General features: G+C 38.5%; 1 protein-coding gene across 1 annotated transcript in view; it reads left to right on the top strand.

Annotated features, from left to right (window-relative positions):
• DNAH6 (dynein axonemal heavy chain 6) overlaps window positions 1–26,491 on the top strand; it is a 207,943-nt gene that overhangs the window by 15,083 nt on the left and 166,369 nt on the right. Inside the window, exons 12-23 of the mRNA XM_087716259.1 lie at window positions 2,103–2,223; window positions 3,771–3,922; window positions 10,676–10,828; window positions 12,259–12,510; window positions 14,072–14,200; window positions 16,527–16,640; window positions 17,499–17,642; window positions 18,811–19,023; window positions 20,332–20,424; window positions 21,525–21,644; window positions 22,792–22,972; window positions 25,675–25,771. Coding sequence (XP_087572385.1) covers window positions 2,103–2,223; window positions 3,771–3,922; window positions 10,676–10,828; window positions 12,259–12,510; window positions 14,072–14,200; window positions 16,527–16,640; window positions 17,499–17,642; window positions 18,811–19,023; window positions 20,332–20,424; window positions 21,525–21,644; window positions 22,792–22,972; window positions 25,675–25,771 — 1,769 coding nt within the window. The remainder of the gene's footprint in view (window positions 1–2,102; window positions 2,224–3,770; window positions 3,923–10,675; window positions 10,829–12,258; window positions 12,511–14,071; window positions 14,201–16,526; window positions 16,641–17,498; window positions 17,643–18,810; window positions 19,024–20,331; window positions 20,425–21,524; window positions 21,645–22,791; window positions 22,973–25,674; window positions 25,772–26,491) is intronic.

The following is a 26,491-nucleotide window of genomic DNA, read 5'->3' as shown; positions in this document are numbered from 1 at the left end:
AATACTGTGGCATACACGATACTGATTTTTGTAGGTAGAGACTCATCATGGCATTTGAATATCTTTTTCAAGGACTTTATACCTGTTCTACCAAGTGCTAGTCTGCAGCATATTTCTTAACTGCTTGTTCCTTTGGTGTTGATGGTTGATTCTAAAAGGCAGAAATTATCCACCACTTCAATATTTTCACAAGAGTTGATCTCAATTTACTGAAGCCTAAGGTGTCAATTTATAGTCATTTCATTTCATGTTACACTGTATTGAGCTTTTCTGTGTTCGTGCTTCTTATGTTCTATGTTCCTATTGTGATTCTATTTTGCACCTTTGGCTTTTCTTTTCTTATTTGGCAACATCAGCAACTAGACCAGAGATGGTATTCTGCCATTCGCCCTGGTTTGAGCAAACTGGTAGTGGCGGGAGGCTCCGCCCACCTACCCACCCAGACATCATCACAAACACTCTGTGAATGCACAGAAGGTTCTGTGCATACACAGAAGGGGCGCATGCGAGCGCTCCTGGTTCCAAACCGGTGGCAAAGTTAAGAGAAAACCATTACTGAACTAGACATCCCAAAGGCTTTATTCTAGCTATGTTATCACCACCATTACTATTCTGAAACATCTTCAGTTCTTCCTCAGTAACATGTTGCGTGCCGGTGACCTGAAGGCCCATCATCCAAGCACTACGTCATCAATCAATTTAGTTTTTCTATCCATGTGGAGGTTTTTTTGGGCAAAAATAAAGGAACGGATTTACTATTGTTTTCTCCCATGAAGTATGAATTGATTTCTTTGCCATTGTCACTAAAGTTATCATGTGCCTCCAGCATTTTTTTATATTGCTGCTACCCAATATAGGAGGCTTCACACCTATTCTATTCCTAATTTTTTTCTTCTCCTAGTGTCTTCTCTGAGAAAAGTGCTAATATCAATATTTTTTAAAGATATCCTTGCAACAGCTATTATATACTTATATCTATATATCTAAATTAGTAACACTGTCCATGAAAAGTCAGTGAGGGGAGGGGGGAATAAACTGGCTAATAAATTTCTTTGAACCAAACTGTAAGGTTAAACACATGTCCCCCTCTAATATACACAAAAGGGAAACAGCAGCAGATGTGGTTTGTTCAATATTGGGATAATAGTCCACTAATAACAATGGGAGATTTGTTAATGCAAATTGCAGCTTGTGGCTTGGGATAATGATTATAATCAAGGCTCATTGGTGTCACTGAGAGGTTTTCTTGCAACGCAAATTTGGTTTTGGAATAATATTCACCTTGCTGTGAATAATACTATACCAAGGAGTGGTGGTAGATCTTTTCCATTACTTGCAGCTGCTATTTATAATAAGTAAGGTAATTAATAATAGTTTGGTCCTCAGAAAAGATCAGAAAAAGACATTATTTACAGCTTTGGTATTGGGCATCACAAAGAGGAGTCAAATTAACTATGTAATGCATTTATTTATTCATTAAGAGCTGAGTGCAAATGAAAATGTAATAGATTTTTTTTAATGTTGAATTTGGATAATAACAACTTAGATTCACTTCAACCGAAAACTACATCTTTTAAGAATTTAACTAAGTAAAACGCCTGATTAAATGCAGGTTGTACAGTTTCTTCTAATATACCGGTAGTTATATTTAAAGAATTTAATTTATTTAATACATATTCATTTATATCTCACTTTTTTCTGGAAATCTCCTTTTATCCTCACAACAGCAATCCTGTGTGTAAAATAAGCTGAGAAAGAATGCCTGGCCAGTAGCAACATGGTTTTGAGATCCTTAAATCTGGATTTCTCTGACAACTGTGTGCAATAAAGCCCTACTGAACTCTACTGAAATACTGTCTTCCTTTTTTTAAAACTACCTAAAACAGTTGGGTAGTAAATAACAAGCTAGCACAATAATTACTTACTTTAGGGTAGATATTTCAACTTGCTCTTTAACTTTTATATGCTTGCTATCATTGCTTCTATTTAAGAATAACACAGCATAGTAATATTGAAAAAAGTAGAAGAAATTAAATAGAACCATCATATGGATGAAAGTTAATTAAAGTATAATAATTTAAATTTTTTTTTTTACTTTTTAGGAAACAATTGATTCAGCATTTGAAGCAGCAAATTTATATGGAGCTACTTTTGAAAAGTTTCGATTATTTTTTAGAGAAAATGAAAGCCTTGATTTGCAAGCGCTAAAGAAAGAAGAACCTGGTAAATATTGTTTTATATTTTGTTACATTTTGTGTCCCATTTGATTAGGAAATGATTTTCTTAGCAGTGTGTTATGCCAGTAAACATTTGAAATATCGAAATTATAGAAAATCTCCTGGATGTGGCATTAAACAAGTTCATTTACTGTAGGTGGCAGCACCTAGCTTTTATCTGAAAATGTTATATTCCATATGTTTTAAAAGAAGAAAAGAGGCTTCCTTTTTCACTTTCCCCAATATAGGTAGCTTACTACAGTATATTCTGAAATAAAGCTAAGGCAACCAGCACCTAATCCAATCATATAGCCTTAAGAAGATTGTCTCTGTCTCTTTAGCTATTATCTTAGCATTGCAAAGCATAGACAAAGGTAGATGAGATTCAGTGGTAATTATGTAATTATATAACTCTGAATGGCCTGAGAGAAAGGAACTGACCCAAAGTCATTTTTTCACAATTTTTTGGTTACTAGTCTGGTGCCTTAATCACTAAATCTAAACTATTTTCCAGACAACATAAGTATTAAAGGATTATAAAGGAAATTCAGAGCAAAGTTAGATTTATTATTTCTCTGTGAAATCCAAAATTCTCTCTACCGGGAGTCAACTTTAGGTTTCCTTTTTGAACTGAATTTGAATAAAAACAGAGGAAGACTGCAATATTCTATTATAGAATGGTTGGTGTTGGTGGTTGGTGTGTAGTGTAGATAATCCTGGATTCTTTCTGATTCTTTAATTCACTAGTAGTAGTTGAATTTAAAAGGTAAAATGATGCTTAAAAGTCCACTTGAAGCATCAGTCTGCAAACAAGCCTTTTTCCAGGATCACACTAGAACTGGAAAAAACAATTCCAGAAAAAGTCACAACTACTTTAAAGAATTGCAAAATGTTGCTGCATATAGGTGACTAATATAAACTTCATGATAAAAATATGAAATACCCATTGCAGTGACACAACATCCTTTTTGTAGTTTACCTTCCCTGATTTCTTACCCCTAGTATAGTTATCTTTTTATGCTATGAGCATGCTTGCTCTCTGAAGTTCTATTGCACCTTTCAATCCAAAGCTTTTCACAGTTCTAATAGGTGTGTTAATCTCATGAAATCTGCAATACCATTTTTTATAGCAACCATTTTAAAAATAGTTAAAAGCTTTTGGTATTTTTTATCAGAGAAACACTTAATGGAATGGAATGGAACAGATCCCTTGCTATTGTTAAGCAAATGAGTGGCCTAAAAACCTACCACTTCTCTGAAATTGTATTGCTGAATTGAGGTTGTTTGTGTCTAGGTTTCATAACATTCTGGAATGGAAGTGGCTGCTTTCATACAAAATAAGCATTTGTTTATTTCTGTAAAAACTCTCTATAGACCAGACAGAAGAAGATAACCCATTTTGAATAATCTCTCTTCATCATTAAAAAAAACTTTTTTTCTAAATAAAAAGAGGGAAATGTATTTATATTCTTTCCCATGAGGAAATACAATATAATTTCCCCCCTCAAGCCATCTGTAAATGACTAACTGTATCCTTCTGTTTAAAATAAACAGATGTTAAATTTTTTGCTGAACAACTGGAGAAATATCACAGACAACACAAAGAAGCGTTGGCAATAAAACAAAAGAGACCATTAGGTTTGTTCCTCATAGATGCTAAAAGGTTGAAAGACAAACTAATTCCATCACCAAAGCGCTGTTTGGAGGTAAATCAACATTGCCCTTTAATTTCCATTTTAATGCTTCCATACCAGATTAGAAATAAAATGGGGCCAATATGAAAGCAAGAAAGTTTCTGCATATTAAGGGGATTTTCCAGGAAAATTGTGTGTGAGAGAGATAATGTAACATCAAAGATATATATATATATATATATATATATATATATATATATATATATATATATGTATATGTATATGTATATGTATATGTATATGTATATGTATATGTATATGTATATGTATATGTATATGTATATGTATATGTATATGTATATGTATATGTATATGTATATGTATATGTATATGTATATGTATATGTATATGTATATGTATATGTATATGTATATGTATATGTATATGTATATGTATATATAATTGATTGATTGATTGCATTTATAGCCCATATTTTTTTTGGAAACTAATAGAAATGTCCATTTAATCTCTACAATAATCTTGAGTTAAGGTTGGATTAAGACAGAGTAACTTTCTCGAAATTGTGCACTGAACTCTATAGAAAAGCTTGGAAAGAAAATGCTATGGGGCAAAGTCAGTCCTATTATGCAATCTCATATGGTACCTCCCTCCCTCCAGAATAACTGAAATTTTACCAGATTTCATACATTGCTGCAATTTCATGACATTTTTGTATTCTTGAACCAAATCCTGAAAAAATGTTCTATATTCTCCTGTGCGCTGCTTGGAGAGTCAAGTACGGGTTAACACAGTCTATCTGCCTTAGGACTAAGTGAATTTTTTTTTTACCACGCCTCCCTTTGCCCCATTGAAATCAGTTTAAAAACTCAGTCCGCCCATTAGGACTAATGTTGGGGAGCTCCTCAGTTCTAGATCAGATAGATTGGACTCTCCAAATTATGCATAGAGAATTTTCTCACCCTTTTTTATTTTTGTATAGAACTGTCTTAGATAGATATAGGTAAACAAAACTCAAGGAAAAAGCTGCTATCATTTTTGAATTGCTGAGAGGGCTGCTGCTGGTGGGCTGCTGGTCGCACGCAGCGTGAGAACAAGGGAGTTGCTTGTCCAGCAGCTGCTGGCGAGCAAGGGGGCGGCAGGAGGCTTCCTGTCCATTTTTCCCCCAGCTGCTGTTGTCAATAGCGCTGCCCAGAGCGCTTGGAAGCTCCAACAGGCGTCCCTCCTCCCCGACATTGATCTACGGGCGTTCCGCAGCCGGCTGGCTAGCGCCTTGTGCCTGTCTACTGCTTCATTAACACCTGTGCCTCAGGCATCTACACCATCAAGGCTTCTGCAGATCATCATGACAGATGGAGGTTCGGAGGCGCAGGATGTGCAGGCAGGGTCCTCCTCCCAATGCAGTAGGCTAGATCCTCCACCCAAGGGGGGGAAGGGAGGAAAGGGCACCATCAGGAAGGCCTCCCCGGGACCCTCAGGGAATAAGGATAAACTAGGGAGGGAACCCGGAAGCATAAGCCTGTGGAGCACAAACTCCAGCAGGCCCAAAGGCAGAGCAAATCCCCATAGCAGATGGATTCATTGCCATGTCCACCCTCTGGCCAGATGGAGAAGAGAAAACCTGGTTCACCTCAGGGAACAGGTCTTCCTCATTAATTGGGGAGGAATCGCGGGAGTCTTCCCCTGATGCCTCCTGGGGCTACCCTGAATTACACAGTTCATCTCTCAGAGAGGAGCTGGAACCCTTTCAGGGCATCCTCCCAGCGGAGGAGGGAACTGGCTCGGGTGGGAACAGGGGCCGGATTACTCCGTCAAGGGCTTGACCCAGGGAAGACAAAGGCCCAGGCCTGTCCGCAGAGATGAAGGAAGTAATTGCTCAGGCCATCTCCCAGGGCATAGCTGAGGGGATCAGGCAGAAAGATGCCCACATGGCGGGTACATCTAAATCAAGACCACCTCCAGTTCAGGTCAGGGACTATGCCCCAGCCACTCCTGGCACCTCGGTTGCCACAGAGGAATCGGTCTGGGGGGAGGAGGAGGCCGAGGAATTTGAATTATCTGAGGATGAGGATCTTCCTCCCGATAAGCCCGCCTTCACTGGGTTGTTCAAGCTATCCCTGTTTAAGGCCATCCTACACAAGGCCAAAGCATCCACCAAGCTAGGTTCAACTCCTAAGAGTACGACCATACCATCCTCCTCCTCTAAGGACCCCAAAGAAGGTCTGTTCAAGGAGAATGCTCCTACTCAGGAGCTGATACCAGTTCCAGAATTATTTATGGACGTTGTCCAAAGACAGTGGGCACAGCCTGGTATCTTGACCAACCCTAGCAGTGGGGATAAATCCTTGTATTGTGTAGAGATTAAGGTGGAGTATATTTTGAAGTTACCTGAGGTGGATGCCCCGGTGGTCTCCTTGACTTCCAATTCGAACCTGCCGGTGGACCTACTGAAAAGTCTCAAGGCGGAAGACAAAAGATCCGAGAAGGCGTGCCATAAGATGCATCAGGTGGCCATTCACCTCTGCCTCGTTTTTCACCAGGGCACCCCTCCTCTGGCTGAGACAACTGAGATCCAAACCTCCCTCTGAGGGATCTTGGTGGCGTCACGATCTCAGTAAAATTATTACCGCTGTGGAGTATTTGGCTGACGCCTCTCTGAATGCAGTAAAGTTCGCATCTCGGGCATTGGCATCCAATGTAACCTTGCGCCCCCTGCTGTGGCTCTGCCACTGGCAGGCAGACATGAAAGCGAAGTGGAAACTTGCTTCTCCTTTCAAAGGGGGGCAGCTTTTTGGAGATGCTCTGGACAAATTTGTGATTGAGACGAAGGACAAACATAAGGTCCTTCTGGCCACTCTGAAGAAAAATGAGGAAAAACTCTGGTTCATTTAGAAAGCAGTCCTTTCGAACGCAGGAGTCCACTCAGGCGTCCACCTCCTCTTTCTACCATAGATCCTACTCTCAGGCAGGTAATAGGGATCAAGATAGGAACTCCTTCGGAGCATGGGGTAGGCAACAACAGCATTCCTTTGGAAGCCATTTTGTGCTGGTTCCAACTCCCACCAATTCTGACACGGCAAGTGACCATCACCGCGTCCCTCTCATAGGGGGTTGGTTGCAACTTTATGCCGACAAGAGGGAGGAAATCACCATAGACTCATGGGTTCTCAACACAATCAAGAGGAGTCTAGTCTTAGAATTATTGTGTTTTCCCCAACAGACATTCATTCATTGTCCAACTCCCAAGAATCCCCTAAAGAGATTCCTCATGCAGGTGGAGATTCACCACCTTCTCCAAATAAGGGCCATAGAACCCGTGCCAAAGGATCAGGAAAAGCAGGGATTTTATTCCATTATTTTCTTGGTCCCAAAAAGCTCAGGCGGGTGGAGGGCCATCTTGGATCTGAAGCGCCTGAATCAGCATCTGGCCCACAAGTGATTCAAGATGCAATCCCTCCACTCCATCCTGGATTGCATAAGACAAGGAGACCTGCTCACCTCCAAAGACTTAAAAGAAGTTTACCTGCACGTTCCCATTCATGCAGCGCACAGGAGGTTCCTGCGGTTCCACTACGACAGAAGGCATTACCAGTATAGGGCTCTCTCCTTCGGCCTCTCATCTGCACCCAGGACCTTCACAAAGCTTCTTGCAGCTGTGGCAGCCTACCTCCGGTCCTGTCCGATTCATCTGGAATGTTACCTAGATGACCTCATCATTCAATCCTCAAGCCACAACCAGGCCCAATGAGACATTCGGGTGATCATACGAACCTTACAACAACATGGCTTCTAGGTGAACCGGAAGAAGAGCCATCTCGAGCCGACCACATGGATCCAGCACCTCGGCACCATCATAGACTCAGTTTCTTGCCAGGTGTTCCTTTCCCCAGACCGGCTGCGCAACTGCCGGAGCAGAGTACATCAGTGCTGGCAGTGCAGGTCAGTGCCGATCATCAAACTTTCACAGCTTCTCGACATCATGATCTCCTGCCTAAAGGTAGTTCCCTGGGTGCATCTTCATGCCAGGGAATTACAGTGGTTCCTCCTGCCAATGCAGAGGTCCAAAGACAGCAACGCTCTGAGACGTGTCTGTCTGCCACAGAAGGTGATTTGTTCCCTCACTTGGTGGTGAACAGTAGCAGTAGAGAAGTGGTGCCAGTTCAAGGAGCCCGAAAGAATCATGGTGACCACAGATGCCAGCCTCTATGGATGTGGGGCACATTGTCAGGATCAGCTGACTCAGGGCAGATGCACTCAGAGGGAGACAGCTCACAGCATAAACTGGCTGGAGCTGAGAGCTGCCCAGCTTGCCCTATGATGGTTTTCATCACAGATTGTGGGCCGCCATGTACTGTTACTAACAGACAACATAGCAACACAGGCCCACATAAACCGGCAAGGCGGCACCCACTCCAGGAGACTTATTACAGAGGCAGAGTCTCTGGGCAGGTGGGCAGAACGCCACCTAGCATCCATCAGAGCGGACCACATATCCGGGGCAAGCAACGTGAAGGCAGACTGGCTGAGCTGGCAGACAATTGCCAATTCCAAGTGGCGTCTGCACCCAGACCTCTTCCAACAGATAGTTCGGAGATTCGGCCAACCGCAAATAGACCTATTCGCTACTCATACCAACACAGACCTGCCAAGATTCTTTTCCTGTTACCACTCGCCCCAGGCGGAGGGGACGGATGCACTGAGGTGCAAGTGGTCCTCAGGACTGCTCTACGCATATCCCCCTCTCCCACTTATTCCACAAGTAGTAGCCAAACTGCTAGCGGAGGAAGCGGAGATCCTCCTTGTGGCACCACATTGGCCCAGGAGGTCCTGGTATGTGGACCTTGTCAGCCTCTCCATTCAGAGACCATGGAGGATTCCTCAGGAGCAAATCTCCCTCAGCCAGGGGGCCGTCTGCCATCCGGATCCCCAGTGGCTCCAATTTGCCATCTGGCACTTGAGGAGGAACTCCTGAGGAAACAAAATCTTTTAGACAAGGTCATCAAGACTATTCAAGCATTCAGAAGACCTTCTACTACAAGAATATATGAAGTGACATATGTCGCCTTTTCAGCCTGGTGCAAGGGACGTGGTATAAGAGACATTTCTGCTTCAATTCCACAACTACTAGACTTCCTTCAGGAAGGATTGGACAGAAGCCTGGCACCCAACACTTTCTATTGCCAGGTTGCTGCCCTGTCCACCATCCTCACTAGGGGTTCCTCCCGTCCTCTGAGTCAACACCCCCAGGTCAAGAGTTTCCTGAAGGGTGCGGTGAATATCTCTCCTCAGGATGTTCACCGTTATCCTTCTTGGAATTTGCCGTTTGTTCTACGAGCCTTGATGACCGTGCCCTTCGAGCCAATTTGGACGGCGAGTCTTCATCATCTGACTCTAGTGGTGATTACATCTGCTCAAAGGGTTTCAGAGCTAGTGTCTCTTTCCGTCAGGGAAGAGCTATGTATGATACATTCTGATATAGTCATCTTGAGACTTGACCCCACATTCATCCCTAAGGTCAACACTCACTTTCATAGAACCCAGGAAGTGATTCTTCCCAACTTTTGTCCTAGACCTACGCATCCCAAGGAACGTACTTGGCATAAGTTGGACGTGAGACATGCTGTCTGCATTTATGTTAAGAGGACTAAGGACTTTAGATGCTCCGAATCATTTTTTGTATCATTTAATCCTGGGTCACTGGGCCGCAAGGCATCATCTTCCACCATTGGGCGTTGGTTGCGAGCCTGCATCAAGATGGCCTATGAACACGTGATGGCACACTCAACAAGGAATGCTGTCACTTCAGCAGCGTGGCTGACCCAAGCGTTCATCATTGACATTTGTAGAGCGGCTACGTGGGCTTCTCCCACAGCATTCATCAGAAATTATAAAATTGACACCCTTTCCTCATCCGAAGCTTCCTTTGGAAGAAGAGTTTTGGAAAAAGTTACCAAGGCTCCGGACAATTTGGACACTTCCCACTCTGGGACACAATAGCTTGGGAATGTCCCATGCTTGGACTCTCCAAGCAGCGCACAGGAGAAAGACTGTTGGCTTGCCTGAATGGTCATTCTTTGGACGCTGCGGGAGAGTCCAAACCCACCTGGGGTCTTCTGAGGTGTTCAAGACTCTTAATTTTCAATTGACTATGGGACGGGCATCCCGCAACGGTACTTCTTCGTTTTTAAACTGATCTCAATGAGGCAAAGGGAGGCTTGGTCAAAGAAAAATTCATTCAGTCCAAGGGCAAATAGACTGTGTTAACCCATGCTTGGACTCTCCCAGAGAATGACCATTCAGGTAAGCCAACAGTCTTTCTCATGTGAGATCTTACAAAATTTTGAAATCAAAACACAATTTTAGTCAATTGTAATAATTTTAAAACAGCATTTGGGAAATCAGGGATGCCCCTTGGGGTGTGGCAGGTATTGACTTCTATTTCCAATAATTAGAAGATGTTTTCCAGAATTCTGTTGTCAATTTAATCCATTATGAGCTGAAATTTTATTTATTTTGTTTATTTATCTTACTTTTATTATTTTTACAAACACCTTAAGGTAGTGAATCTATCCAATACATCTTCTTTCTCCTATTTTACCCATAACAATGTTTTGAGATGGGTTGAGCGTTAAGAGAGTGACTGGCCCAAAATCACCTATTTCCGTTTAATCGTGACATGACATGTACTTGTTATAAACTACCTAGTCTTGACTAAAGAATACTTTCATGTTAAGTAAATTCCTAACTAAATGTAACTTTTCCTTTTATAATTTTACTAATGCTTTTAATACTTTCTTTTGCATTTAGGTTATTAATGAGATGCTTCCTGTAATTGCAAAGAAAAAAGTGAATACCATTCTCGTTGAGGCAAATGATGCTAAATTTAAACTTGAGTTTCTGCCAAGTACAACTACTGAATATGTGGTTACTTTGACATTCCTTGATGAAATACAAGATAGGGTAAGTTCACTATACTGTTTTAATTAAGTAGCATGAGTTAACAAGTTTCATTTTGTTGCCATTGCCAGATGTGTTTTGCTTGCTTTTAGATACTTGGACCTCTTTTATCTACAGTTCATTAAATCCATATATGCTATTCAGTTTCTCATAAGAAATCAAATAGATCCTTTTGATCCAGATAATAATTGTATTCTCCTACATTTGCTTTCCTGGGAAATAGCTACAATGTAATGTGCATATCTAAATCCACTCTTGCTGTATATTCTAGCTGAAATAAATAGGGCATGAAACCTATGTATCACAACTGGTTGTGTGGCCTGTCAAAGAGTAATTTTCCTTCACATCTGCAGTGCCTAGTTAGTGCTCACCAGATGTTTCCAACATCTTTCACAATCCCTTGCCACTGGCTATGTTGGCACTAAGTGAAGTAGAAAATGTTTGGAGGGAGGACAGCAGGATGCTGGAGGAGATGCACTAGTGGAGAAATACAGCAAAATCAGTGGAATTTGTACCCAGTCTAGCTAAGAGAGATAGCACTTCTTTTGCAATCACAATTGGTAACTCAATAGTTAGGTGATGTGGTTGTTAAGTAAAACTGTGACTATATTTATGACCCCAAGAAATCCAATTCTCTTCCACTCTTTTGTCTCATCCTGGGAGCCAGTGAGGGAAGGAATCTCTGTTCCCCCCCATGACCCAGAGGCAGTGGCATGTGTAACACAACAAATGTTCTTCATATTATATAGTATGTATTAAATTCTGGGCGAAGAATGGAGGTGAGGCCAGAGTAACTTCTAACAGCTCTTTATTCAATACTGCCTGTGAGGCAACTTAAAAATATCCTGGCTGACCTAGCTCCTTTTATAGGAACTAATCAGCCAACAGCCAATCAGGAGAGAATATTTTCCTACTCCAGCAGATAACCAGGGTAAAACCTTCAATTATACGTATCTACAATACATAACAGTATGTATATGAAATTATGGGGAGTGATCTCCCAGTTTGTGGTAAGTGTACTGATGAGTCTCAGTTGTACAAGTAGTCCTTGATTTATCACTACAATGGAGCCTTCCCATTATGGTCACAAGTGGTGATAGCCATTAGGGAAGATGACCTCACTTAATGATCCCCACTCTCCCTGATGCAGTCATTAAATGGATGTGCAGGTTATTAAACAGAGCAGAGTGTGGCTCACGTTGTGGAGGCCCCCGGGAGGCCTAGTGCACTCTGGCAAGAATGAATGCATTTGAGCTTGATCTTTATGTAGGTAGTAGGTAACATTGATCTCTTTGTGCAATTTTAAAATCAGGTTCTGCCCTGTATTTAAAATGGCATTTGACAGCAATTAAGATTTGCTGAGCGTTTTAAGATAACCTATCAGAGTATTTGCGAACAAAATGGAAAAATAATTTGTTTTTATCTTCCCTCAGATTGAAATCCTTGATGATGAATCAAAAGTGGTTTCTCAGATGTATCAGCTTATTGAACAGTATGTCATACCCACGCCTCCTGAAGATTTTGCTTTGTTCTCCAGTTTGAAGCCCTCAATTGTTGCTGTTCGTAATGCAATTGATAAATCTGTGGGTGAAAGAGATGCCAGCATTATTAAATTCTGCCAGCTTCTAGATGAAGATGTTCATGATCTGAATGAAGAAGTTAAAGAAGTTAGACTTCTAGCACAGGTATTAAACTAATTATTTTTGCATTTTTACATTACTGAATCACAGTAATGTCACAGTCATCCAGATGTTTAAACTGAATTTGGCATTTTTATCCACCTATCAAGTACTTCTCATGGACATCAGATAAGCAGATGTTCTTATTTTATAGTGTTAAAGGTATTGCTGCAGGATGAAAGCTGTTCCAAGTAAAGCTGCCTTTTACATTTGACTGGTGGTGATTTTGTCAGTAATGATGTTCAATGTTCAAGTAGTCCTCCAGTTGCTTTGAGATTGCAGCCAAGGAAGGAATACTACTATTGGTACTTGAGAGACCGCCTGCTGCCAATTACCTCCAACAGACCGATTAGATCCCACAGATTAGGCCTCCTCCGAATTCCATCCACTGGCCAATGCCGATTGGCTACCACCCGGAGGAGGGCCTTCTCTGTGGCTGCTCCAGCCCTCTGGAACGAGCTCCCCGTGGAGATTCGGACCCTCACCATCCTCCAGGCTTTCCGCAAAGCCTTAAAAACCTGGCTGTTCCGACAGGCCTGGGGCTGATGAGTGCCTGTCCCCGCTCGAATGATGTGGCTGTTGATTGTTTTTAAAATTGTGGTGTTATGTAGTTTGTTGTCTTTCTTTTTTTCTGTTTGTACCCCCCCCCCCCCCCGATTTGGTTGTGAGCCGCCCCTCTGGGAAAAGGGCGGCATAGAAATACAATAAAATCGAAATCGAAATACTCTCTTGCCACAGTTGTTCTATTTCTATTTGCAGGTCTTTTCATAATATAATTCTTGTTATTATTTACTAATTATTTACCCTTATTAGTTCCAGTAGTTGGGTGAGCTAAACCCAAGATGAATTAGAAAGCCATACTATGTGGTAGAACTATGCTTCCCCAGCAATAATTCTCAGAGTTAGCATCTGATATTTTAAAAAATGTCTTGGATAAAAAAAGCAATGAAAAGTCTTTGACTAAGAAGCAAGAAAAACAATGCAACCTAATGGCTCCAGTGTAAGGAACCTCATAAATCAGGTATTCCACATGGGTTTGGGTTTTTAAATGAAGAAATATGGCAAGCTTTGATTTCACTCAGAAAAATCTATTTTAATGGCACGCACACATTAAAAGTGATAGGAAAACCTTTATAGCCCCACTTTTAATAGATAGAACTGGATAGAATTTCAAGGCTGAACAGTGCTCTAACTGCTTCTTGGAAAATCAAGACCATGAGCAAAAGACTTCTCAGTTCTGCCTTCCCCATGTAAGCAAGTGATAGAATTGTCAAGAACCATCCAATTATTATGTATTCCTGCTCAACTGAGCTGCTCTTTTACCAGATATTGAAACAAATACTTGCCTAGTCTTTTTTCAGTTGATAACAGGGAAAAATTGATCAGTGCTATTTGGTGCTTTTTGTAGCAAGAATTAAATCAAGCAGAGAAAATTAATTGCATTTACACTGTACTGTACACTGAATAGAATCTGTCTCCTCACTGAATTTAATTTTATGGTTGGTGTATAACTTTTATATTAACCTTAATGATAGCTGATTATAAAATGTTTGATTTTTTTTAATAGGATCCTCAGATTTTGGATGCAGATGCTGATCAAGAGAAAGTGAAAGTAGTTCTAAGCGAGTTGCAGACCATTCTTGATGAAATACAAAAGCGAGCATTCCAGTATAAATCCTATCAGAAAAATTTCAAGGTAATTTGTCCACAATTCCATTTTGCTTTGTAGATGGATGTTTAAATTATGATTTGCAAAATGAAACAAGTACTATGATGTATGAGATGGTGTGCTATATTAATGGTAGTCCTGGCCTGCAGTAGGAGGGCCAGGTTTAAATTTCCATTCTGTGATAGAATATTGAATGCCTTGAGCCTAACCAATTTCATAGGGGCATAACGATAAAATCAGAGTTAGGAAAGAGTGCTTGAATTCCTAATTTATTAGGAATTCCCTTATTTAGTTGATTTAATGAGACTATTATTCTAATTCTACATATTTCAGAATGGTTCTATTGAAACAATAGTAAATGATTTGTTGATTTTGATTGTATCATTCAGCCCTACTGGTTCTTATAATACAGTGCTGAACAGAATACAATACAATTATAATGTACTATCCAAGGTGCATCTCTGTCTCTCCCTCCCCCCCTTCCCCCCCTTCTCTGTCTCATTATAATATTTCTTTATTAGGGATTCAGGAGTGTTTTCATTTCTTTTTGCATTCTATTCAGCACTTACATTTCTGGGTCATGTGAAAGCATTGAAGTAACCAAACAAATAATTATTTACACACAATAAATGTGTAATAAATAAGGCTACAGGAGAAAAACACAGGAATAGCTTTGATAACTGGATGCAGTTCCTAAATGTGTAGTGACTAAATATTTGTGGTTAATTAAAAATATTTGTTTATAATTCACAGAAGTGTATGGAACCACCACAGTCCCATGTTAACCAATCTGTTTTAAATTGCATCTAAACTAATTCAATCATGTGCACACAGTATTTTTTAATCATCCATCTCATGAAATAATGAAATCAATCATATATCTTTTTTTAGAATACAGTACATTGTTTTACAATACATAGTATTGTAAGTGTTCATAGCCTGAACTGTGAAATGGATGGCAAATAAATTGAATAAATTAAATAAATAGTTTTACAATACATTGTTGTATTGTGGCCATGACAAATTTCCTGATTTTCAATCTTTTCCCTGTCTAACTATTATTGCACCAAAAGCAATTACCGTATGTCCCTGCTACTGTTGACAATGTTGCAAGAAAATCTGTTTGCAAATGCCAGCTTATTTGTTAAATGACTGCTTTGTTTTTAATGCAGAAGTTAGTGTTCTTATAGGTTGGTAGTTAGAGTTTGTATGAGCTGTCTACAAGTAACCTTGCCTACAGAAAAGGCAAAGCAATGAAAAAATAAATACAAGTTAAATAAGGCAGATAAATGCCAAAATTTATATTGATATATGCTTTAAACACCAATGTTACCACTGTTTTGAGTTACAAATAGAAAGATTACTACAACAGTGACTGCAGTTTTCAGTCATGGAAGCAGTGGTGGGATTCAAATAATTTAACAACCGGTTCTCTGCCCTAATGACCAGCTGGGTAGGCATGGCTCAGTGATCATGTGACCGTGTGCGCATGGCCAATTCAATGTCACTCATGCCGATGGGTGCTTCGTCTTAGCTGTTACAATGTAATATGGGTTAACCGGAGAGGCAGTTTCTGTAAGCAGGGCAATAAAGATTAGGTTAGAAACAACACCAGAATGTTTCCTTCCTGCCTTCCTTACAGGATTAGCCATGTAAAATGGAAAAAAAACAAAATAAGATTTTTTCCAACAACCGCTTCTCCAAACTGCTTAGAAAGTTAACAATCGGCTCTCCTGAATAGATGCGAACTGGCTGAATCCCACCACTGCATGGAAGTAAAATGAAATGTTACCTCTTCTGTGATCTTGGCATGCAAAACAAGTGAAGAAGGAGGTTGTTTCAATTTCCACTTGAAAACCATTTCAAGTTTTACCTTGTCAAAATGTAGGCAGTGCTGAATGTTTCTATACAGTATTTCAAGTAGAGCTGTTTCCTAAGCACTAAACAAATTATGCTTCAGGTTTTTTTGCACATTCTTAATCTGAGGCATAATACAATATATTATATGCAATGGATCTAACAAAGCCTTACTATAGTCGCACATTCTTCTCTCTTTCCTTTGCTTTCTGACTAGGACTTAGTTACCATTTAATTTTATCTCCTGAGAATGTTGCCTTATTTTAAAAAAAACACACAAGCCAGAGATCATAGTTTAGTTTGTTAAATAATGCTTTTTATAGCAAATAATCATAGAAATATTAGCTTTATATATGAGTATTTGAAATGGATTGATCTTTTCTCTTCCAATTTATCAGTATTTAGTATTGTAGATTTTTTAAAAATATGTACCATATTTTGCAACGTATGGGCTTCAAATGAATGTAATTCAATTATTTCACTTGTTTCTCGAAAGGTGGATGTAACAAAATTTGATACCTTGGAGGAAGTTTCTGCAGAATTGAAGTTGAAACAACTGTTGTGGGACTCTCTTTCTGAATGGACAGTACTTGAAGACGAATGGATGGAGGTAAATTAAGTATATTGGAATTTAATGTTATCCATCTAAATGTAATGATTTAACAATCTGTAATATTTTAAAAGGAGACAAATATGTTGTGGGCCAAATTAAAGTAAACTGTCTTTTTTAAATTTGGGTTGCCTGGCTTTTAAGTTAATTTGGTCTGAAAGAGAACAACTAAAAAAAAGATAAAATATTCAAATGCCAAGCCATAAAGGCCTTTATAAGATAAAAACAGCACTTTAAATTGTATTTCGAAACCAAATAGCAACTAATGCACAGCCTGCAAAATCTAGATTATATATAGCTAATAGTAGCCAGAAAGTACATTTTTAATGGTTTTTTAAGGGCAGCCCCAAGTAGCCTTTTTTGGTTTCCTAACTTTTTAGGCTTCCTAACTTTTTAAAGGAACTCTGAATAAATTACAATTGTATTGAAACATGAAAACAAAAGAATGAAAAACAAAGTATCACAAATATCTAGGACCAAAGTACAAAATAATAAAATAACAACAGAAAACAAAGCAGAATACCAAAGGCCAACCACTGTACAGTTCATTTAAAAAAAAAAACCTCTTATTCTGAATGGGTTCCTCTCACATTAATACTCCAGGAAGGGCCAGGTTTCCATGAAGAAATATCGTTCTATGGGATAAGCTTCTTTCAAAAAAGAAATACATACTAATTTAATGATTTTAATTTTCAGGTTTATTTTTAAATAAATATTCTACTGACTTCAATGAAGTTATTTTTTTTATTATACCTATATTAGATTTGGTTTTTGTAGATTATTTTAAAGTAAATTTCTTATAACACATATACTAAGAAAGTTTCTAACTCATACTTTTTTACTTACATGTTTTTGTAGTCCAAATTTGAAAGCTTGGATCCAGAATTATTGAATGGTCAAGTTTCCAAATATGCTAAATTTGTGAATCAGCTGGAAAAAGGCTTGCCACCTAATAATGTTGTCCCACAACTCAAGGAGAAGGTGGAGAAAATGAAAGAAAAGGTACAAATGGCCATTTGTAAATGTAATATAAAGAAACACTTTCAAAGGAAAAAAAGTGAGACAGGCAATGAATTAGGAAAGTTTCTAAAAGGAAATAAAATTATGTCATATTCATGTCATATTCATGTTTACAGTGTTACATTCGGAGTTAAAGAGACAAGACATGGATGAGTAAGGAGCTTTCAGAGTAAATAGTGAAGCAAGATCAAATGTGAATAAATCAAGAAATGAGTAGAAAAAATAATAAATATTACATACATTTTGAGTTAAACTGCTGGCCATAGTTTTACTTTTAGGTCAGATTCATAGCTTAATAGCTAGTTAACAGAGTTCTATTGCAGCATGGTGAAGTTGCTAGTAGGATGTGATCTAGAGCATATTCTGATATCTAACTGTAAAATTATTGATCTCCATTAATCTTAAAGATCTGCAAAGGGATTAGTCATTTTAGTCTTTTTCACCAATACAAACCAAAATATCTACCATGACAGTATACTTGCAGCCATTCAGAAAACTTCCTGCATGCAGTGCAGTGCAGTGGTATTTTGGACATGTAACTACCCTGTTGACAGATTGCCTATGCAGTTTTAACAAATACTCTTCCCTTACCACTATCCTACATAAAGTACCCTATTAGAAGATATTTTATTTTTATAGCACCTGCATCATGGACAAATACATGGTTGATCATGCAGGAGATGGAATGAAAAGTATAAGTAAAGAGCATTATTATTTTCTATTTGAGGAGTGAGATAAAGAGATTTTTTTGTTAGCTCATGGCCCTTGGAGGGTCAGATACACTAAAGGTGCGTCTCTGGACCAGCATAAAGGACATTTTATATTGACCAAATTGGAAGAATAAGGATAAATAGTGTTTCACATGATTAGCAAACTATGTTAGCACAGAAATTCAAAAAACATAGCCTGTAATAATAGAGATATCACTGTTGGTATAGAAGAAAAAGATAGAGCAATCCAAATAAAATCTTATTATATTTAAATATGTATTTAAAATATTGGAAAGTTATGGGCTAGTGATCTCTTAAGATTGGATGGAACACATCATAATTTATTATTATGTTGTAAGCCTGTTGGTTAATCCGATTATTCGCTGAAACAGGAAAATGGTATGAATTGAGCTGTATTGATATACTTTTCATTCTTTCAGCTTCCAGTTATCACAGATCTTAGAAATCCTTTTTTGAAACCCAGACACTGGATAATTCTGGAACAAATAGTTGGTACACCATTAATAGATGTGGAAAATCCATTAACCTTGGAGCGACTTACTCAGATCAGTGCTTTTGAATATACTCAGGAAATTCAGGATGTTTCTGGACAAGCTTCAGGAGAAGCTTCTCTGGAGATTATTCTCAAAAAGGTACATTTTAATACAATTTTAAAAACACTAATCTTGGACTGAAATACATTGTATTGATTGGTTATACTGAAGCTTCAATAATATATTTATTGAACTCACTTGGAGTTTAACAATCTCTAATACAACATAGGAAAGAGCACAGCATTCTTCCAAGTAAATGTTGAATAGTTCACTGCTTGAATTACAAAGTTACATCAGTAGAAAAACTTCATGAATAAGGGAATCAGAAAAGGAATAGACATAATAGTTGCCATGATACCAATGTGGGTAGCTGAAGTTTTATGATACAGGGTTGCAAACTGGGTTTTGCTAAATAATAATTTATCAAGCATTTTTGTTTGTTTGTTTTGCTTCTTACAGGCAAAATTGAAAGTGATTTTAAGCTCTTCTTCCATCTTTCCTTCCCACCTCCTCCTATGTATGTGGTTGACTTATTCATTTAACGACCATTTGAAGTTACAGAGGCACTGAAAAAAATGACTTATAACCTGCCCTTACAATTTTTTGCAGTATCCTGTGGCCACATGATTAAAATGTGGGCGCTTGGCAACTGGCATGTATTTATCATGATTGCTATGTCCTGGGGTCACATATCTCTATTTGCAACCCTCCCAGCCAACAAACTAAGTAAATGGGAGGAGCCATATTCACTTAATAACTATGTGATTCAATTAACAATTGAGGTGACTCACTGAACAACCAGGTTGCAAAACAGGTTGTAAAATCAAGTGTAACAACCACTTTTTTGGTGCAACTGATGTTGTGGTCTCAAATGTGATCATAAGTCAAGAGTTACCTGTGTATTTGTTTGTTCAGCAGCTTAACTTTATCAACGTATGATTATCCATTTTACCAACAAACAAACCTGTTAGTGGTAGAGAAGCCTATAGTTGCCCTTCTCCAGTGCACTGCTCGGAGAGTCCAAATGCTGGGTTAACACAGCCAATCTGCCCTTGGACTGAGTGATGTTTTTAGTTGACCACGCCTCCCTTTGCCTCTGCATGCACAGTTCGAAAACTCAGTCCGCCCGTTAGGACTGGTTTGGGAGAGCTCCAGTCTAAGGTCAGATAGGCTGGAAAAGTTTCCCACTTTGGACCACGTTTAGACTCTCAGATAGAGAAAATTACAGCTACTATAAGAACTATCAAAATTGCCTCCATTGAGGCTTCTGTTGTGTAAACAAATCATAAATGGAGGCATTCATATTGTTAGCTGTACATGCTGTTTGTTTGCTGATAAGCTTATGTGGTATGAATGCATCTAGTTGGTCAAAATTATACTCAGAATTGCATTATATTTTTCTTCCAGGTGGAAGATGCCTGGAAAACAACAGAATTTGTTGTAATTCCTCATCGTGATTCAAAAGATGTTTTCATCCTTGGTGGCACAGATGACATTCAGGTTAGAAATTATTTTTGTCTAAATGAGCTTTTAAAGCAAAATGTCTCTATTTATTCTGTCCAGATTGAGAAATCTGGCAAAAACCCATAAGATATTAAATCCAAACAGCAGGCTACTATGTTTTCCCACTGGATAGTCCCCTTGTCCCTGTGCCCTGCCATTCCTACCTTTCGGTTCTAGGAAAAAAATCTACTGCAGTCCACATACGTGCATAGAGATCAACCAACTTTAAAATAAAAATTCCTTTTTGTTGGCCTATTGGTCACTTATATAGTTACCATTTGTATTTTATTGGTCAAGCATACCAAGCCTCAGTGAGAAAACATAATTCTTTTGGTATTTACAATTTGTCCTGTCCTGCTTCCTCACGAGTAGACTTGTCAATCTCCATTGTGTGTTCTCTGTTTGGCCCTGTGCACTGGTGGAGGAGGCAATTTCTCCTCATACCTGCTAACTGACTGCAGCTGCACCCCTTCTCTGCCCCACACTTCTGGCTGGTCATCCAAGCTTCCTGGCTGCAGTTGTGTCTCTTCTTTCTGATTTTCAGCCAGGCATTCCTCCAGCCACTCCCCCAACAGTCCTTATGAGTTTCCTGGCCTCTCCTCCTCCTCTTGCCCATCTTCCCAGGCACGGAATTCCCTGTTTCTTCCTGACCCTCCTCCACACCCCATCCGAAGTCCCCAGAACCGGCTCTTCCTTTTTGGCCAAGGCAGCATCCAGGAAAGCCATTATACAATGCAATGCTAACTGTCTGAAACTTATCTACCGTACAGGGTGAACAAGGATGTAGACAAATCCATTTTCAAAGCTATTTTTGTTCAGTTAGTGTTCAACCAATAATAGATACAGGTAGTCCTCATATTATGTCCTCCACTGAGCCCAGAATAACAATCGTAAGTTGGAGTGGGGGAGGACTACACAGGCCTAGACCCACACTGCAGGTAAATATTGATAAATATAACCCATACAAAGTTATTTGGGAGTCTTCTATAATTCTTAAAAGTGGGAGGGAGGTCTTGAGACAAGACATACTGAACTATCATGTATCTCTGGAAGTTCACTTAACAGAAATGAGTATGTTGTTTTACTTTTTCTTTAAGGTCATTCTAGATGATAGTACTATTAATATAGCAACGATTGCCTCTTCACGGTATGTAGGCCCTCTCAAGCCACGAGTTGATGAATGGCAGAAGCAGCTCTCTTTATTCAATCAGACATTGGTGCGTACCGCATTGTTAAATAATTTCTTCTACATTTTGAAGTTTGTCTTAAAAGAAAGACATCATGTTGACAATGTTATTTAATACGCACTTAGTTCATTTTGGGCACAGTTCACTTGGCAGTATTTTAGCTAATCTCAAAAAAGCTAAATCAATCAGACAAATTAGTAATTTGAATGGGAGGTCTCCAGAAAGTGAAAGGCTGTAACCTCATTTATAACTAGAAGAAGGCAACTGCAAAATATTTCTGGTTGTGGCCAAAAAAAACCTGGTAATGTCACCAGGAGTCAAGCTTAACTTGAGGGAAATTTTACTTTATTGTATAAGAATATTCTTTAGAATGTTAATATTTAAGAGCTCACATAGAACATAATTAAAATATTCAACTCGATTCAAAGAGATCTAAGTTCAGGTCCTCTCTTAGCTATGATATGACATTGGAGCAGTCACTATCTCTCAACCCACATTTGTTATGGGGAAAACGCTGAATGTACTGTCTTGAGCTCTTGAAGAATCTAACAAATAAATTAATTTATCAGTCAAGTAGTATTGATTCTTCTTTATTAAAGGTTTGAAGAGATGTAAACAAAAGTATTGGCTCTAATTTCAGGGAATATTAAATAATTTCACTTTAAAAGGATTTTGAAAGGGGTTTCCTCCGTTATTTCTGCTGAAATAGATTGGGGGCAATTTTGCTTGAGAACCAATATCCACACTCATAGATTTGTAGAGGGAACGCACCCAGTTATACCTGTAAAGTGTGCCCTGTGTAATTTTTATTACACACAAATAGAAAGGAGCATTTCCAAATGTTGTGAATATTGTTTTTCTGATACCTTTATCAGAGGTGGTATTCAAGAGGTTCTGACCAGTTCTGGAGAAACAGTATTATCTTTGCCCCACCCCCATGTATTCTCGGGCCTCCTGAGTCTCAGCTGATCGGGAGGGAATGGGGATTTTGCAGTAACCTTCCCTTGGAGTGAGGAGGGAATGGGGATTTTGCAGTAACCTTCCCTTGGAGTGAGGAGGGAATGGAGATTTTACAGTATCCTTTCCCTGCCAGGCCCACCAAGCCGCACCACAGAACCGGTAGTTAAAAAAAATTGAATCCCACCATTAACCTTTATGCCTACATTTTTTTTTCTAGGAGGAATGGCTGACATGTCAGAGGAATTGGCTCTATTTGGAAAGCATTTTCAGTGCTCCTGATATTCAAAGGCAGTTGCCCGCAGAAGCCAAAATGTTCTTGCAAGTAGATAAGTCTTGGAAGGAAGTTATGAGGAAAGTGAATCGACTGCCTAATGCTCTCCGTGCTGCTACTCAGCCTGGTAATAATACAATATGTCTAAATTACGTGCTGCTTGCATTAAACCCTTCCGTTCAAAGGCAGCCACACATCTTGTTTCCTACATCAACTTAGAAATTTGTCAAATAATGTATGCACAATTCTTTTTTAAAAAACAATCTTTATTTGTTTTTGAACAAGGACAAACAAACATAACAATAAAAAACCCCATCTTCCATTACAAGTTGTAGAACGTGTGTCAGTTGGTTACAGTATTTCCATGCATCTCTTCCATAGTCATCACCTGCTTTTCATATCAAATCACATATTTTAAATTCACATATATTCATTCATGTATATCATGGATTATTATATCTCAACCTTAATTTGACTATAATTGTTTTTACATCCTTTTATACCCTGTTTCCCTGAAATTAAGACCTCCCCAGATAATAAGCCCAATCAGACTTTTGAATGCATGTGCTAAACTAAGCCCTCCCCCAAAATAAGCCCTCCCTGAAAATATTGCAACACAGCAGCAGCCATGAGGTAACCACAATTGCCACCTCCTGCACCTCAAAAATAACAGACCTCCCCCCAAATAAGGCCAAGCGCTTATTTTGTGGGTCAAAAGAAAATAAGACCCTATCTTATTTTCGGGGGAAACACAGTATATAATATTCAAAATCTAGAATAGGATTATATAACATTCTATTAAATCATCCTCAAATCATCCAATCGCAATACATCTTTAAAACATATTCTAGATAAAGCTTTTAAACCTCTCATATTCTCCATGTGTTGTTTATATAAAATTTCATATTATCAAATTACTATATCTATATGTATCGTTATCATTATTAATCATTATTTAACTATAGCTATTGTTGCTTCATTTTATACATACTACTATTAAACTAACTTTAGCTTAATTTTTATTATACATTATCATTGCATCAACCTGTATCCCTCCAGCAATAGTACAGTCTTATATCTCTTGCCATTTGTAGCATTAATTTTCTAGTTACTTTCCTAATATATCTTGTATAAACCTCCCTTGACAACATGCAGTTCTTTTCGTATCTCACAAAAACTTGAAACCCAACACCTGCTCTTTCCATCAGCTTATCTTTGGTTATCGGTAGTGCTTCTATGAAGATTTCTCTCCTTATCTCCGTCAATTTTTTTCTCTTTTCTCCTTATGTGCTTAGAGTTCCAATCCATCCATATCCCCTTTCCATATGCCATTCTTGCCATTACCAAACACACTCACTTTGTTATCAGTATCCACAGTTTTCTTATCTCTTTGCTCATTTTCTTCCTTCATTTGGTAAACATCCTCAGTTTCTCCATCAGATTTTTCTGTTTTGTATTCCATATTCTCCAATCTCCTTTCAATTCTCTCTGTCACAACTAATAGATTTTGGATTTCAAACAATCATTTGCAATGTTACAGTTTCTTTTTTCCTGCTGGGCCATCCTTTCAATTTTGCAGATATTGCCACTATAGGGTTCAAGGCTATATTAATAAACTTCAAACAGGTTCATTTATTATCTTTCAAGTCAAAATGTTGTCTTCCCTCCATTAGCTAGTGATAGAACTTCCAAAAGGCACCTGTATAAACAACTTGTGCTCTTCCTACTATCACTGTCAGTAAACAAGCTGAAAGAACCTTGAATCTCAAGTGATCAAAGAGAAAAAAGAAAAAACAATGTATCCAGCCTCTTAGTGGCAGTGTAACTGCTTTTCCTCCTGTTGTTACAACCCTCTTTATAATCATTCTTATTTTCTTCTTTCCAATCAGTCCAATTAAGCATTATTAAAAAAGGAGAATTTTAATCCATAGGTATAAGCAAAGTGAAAAAAGAAGAAGAAACAATTAATCCATTCAGTTTAAAAAATAGAGAGCCCCTGCAAAAGTTCCATCCGTGAAAGAAAAAGAAATTAGAAACTGGATAACACACGAAGTTCAATGCAGATCAATCTCGCCGCCTACAGTCTTTTGTCTTCAATGTTAACTTAACTTAATTTTTTTTTTCTTGGGTAGTCTCTTCCTCTAATAATAAAATTTCCTCACCAATTCGACACACTTTCTCTTTCCGCTTCCTTCCCATTCCGGAGCTTTCCCAACTTCAGCAGCTTCATTAGTTGTGTTTCTGTCTCTGGAAAAAAGGCTATTTCTGGATCTTTCAGGGACTTTGCAGTGTCCCTGAGATCAGCAGGAGGTGCCCTTCTCAATCAACGTCTCTGTGGGACAGTTTAGGTCCAAATCAACCGTCCAGCAGCAAAAATTCGACTGCGATTGCAGAACACCAAGATCGCACGTCAGCTCTCTTCTCTAACTCCTTACATATTCTGATCTCATTTTGTATTGAAAAGTGCTTATTCCTTTATAAACCTTTGCTTGTCTTTAATGTGCTTTTACTGTTCTTTCCATTTTCCTCTAGAATATTTTTTTCAGGATTTCTGGAAAAAAAATCTTAATACCCTCAGCACTACATTCAGTGAATAAAAGCATTTCATGTATGTTAGACTCACCTCACCTGAGTAGGATCTAAAAGTTGTCCATATCACATATTAAATTAATACTTATTCTGCTTTTGTCTAATATATTTCAAAAGACTGTATCTCATAGGATAACATAGTTTGAAATATAGACATATGCTAAGATTCAACTTCAGACAGTAAATGTTTTCATTGTACCTGTTTTCATTTTATACTTTTATCCATTATATTTCACACAGGCCTTTTGGAGACCTTTCAGAATAATAATGCTCTTCTTGATCAGATTCAGAAATGTCTGGAGGCCTATTTGGAATCCAAGAGAGTCATTTTCCCAAGGTTAGTTAAGAATCAGTAAGAAGATAATTGTCATCTGTTCTGTTGCTTTACCCTTTATTACCCAGGAATACAATCCTGGCACAGTTTACATATATAGAATCCCATTGATTTAAATGAAAGAATTAATTTGCTTCCATTGAAAGTAATTAGGACTTAATTAGTTCAGTTTAGAATTATCATTACCAGTTTCTTATTTATTTAAAATGATACTCATTGCAAAGAGTGAAGAGCCGAGGTGGTGCAGTGGTTAGAGTTCAGTACTGCAGGCCACTTCAGCTGACTGCTAGCTGCAGTTTGGCGGTTCTAATCTCACCGGCTCAAGGTTGACTCAGCCTTCCATCCTTCCGAGGTGGGTAAAATGAGGACCCAGACTGTGGGGGCAATATGCTGACTCTGTAAACCGTTTAGAGAGGGCTGAAAGCCCTATGAAGCGGTATATAAGTCTAACTGCTATTGCTATTTCTATTGCTATAATTTAATTAGATGCTTAAAGGACGTCTCACACTATTCTGTACATTTAAATAAAACTATGCACCATTGAAATGTGTTATATTTTCATAAGCTAAAGTCAGGAATGCTGCCTAAAATGATCCACCCAGTTCTTTTTCATTTTTGGTCAAGTCAAGTTTTATTGTGATTTCAACAATATACAGTACAGTACACAGTGAAACGAAACAACGTTTCCTTAGGACCAAGGTGCTACATCAAACAACATGGATA

This window comes from Thamnophis sirtalis, unplaced genomic scaffold, assembly GCF_051295495.1.
Source record: "Thamnophis sirtalis isolate CommonGarterSnake01/CBP01778 unplaced genomic scaffold, rThaSir2_p1.2 scaffold_5, whole genome shotgun sequence".
In the NCBI taxonomy this organism is placed as follows: Eukaryota; Metazoa; Chordata; class Lepidosauria; order Squamata; family Natricidae; genus Thamnophis; species Thamnophis sirtalis.
This window is presented reverse-complemented; position numbering and strand designations above follow the sequence as displayed.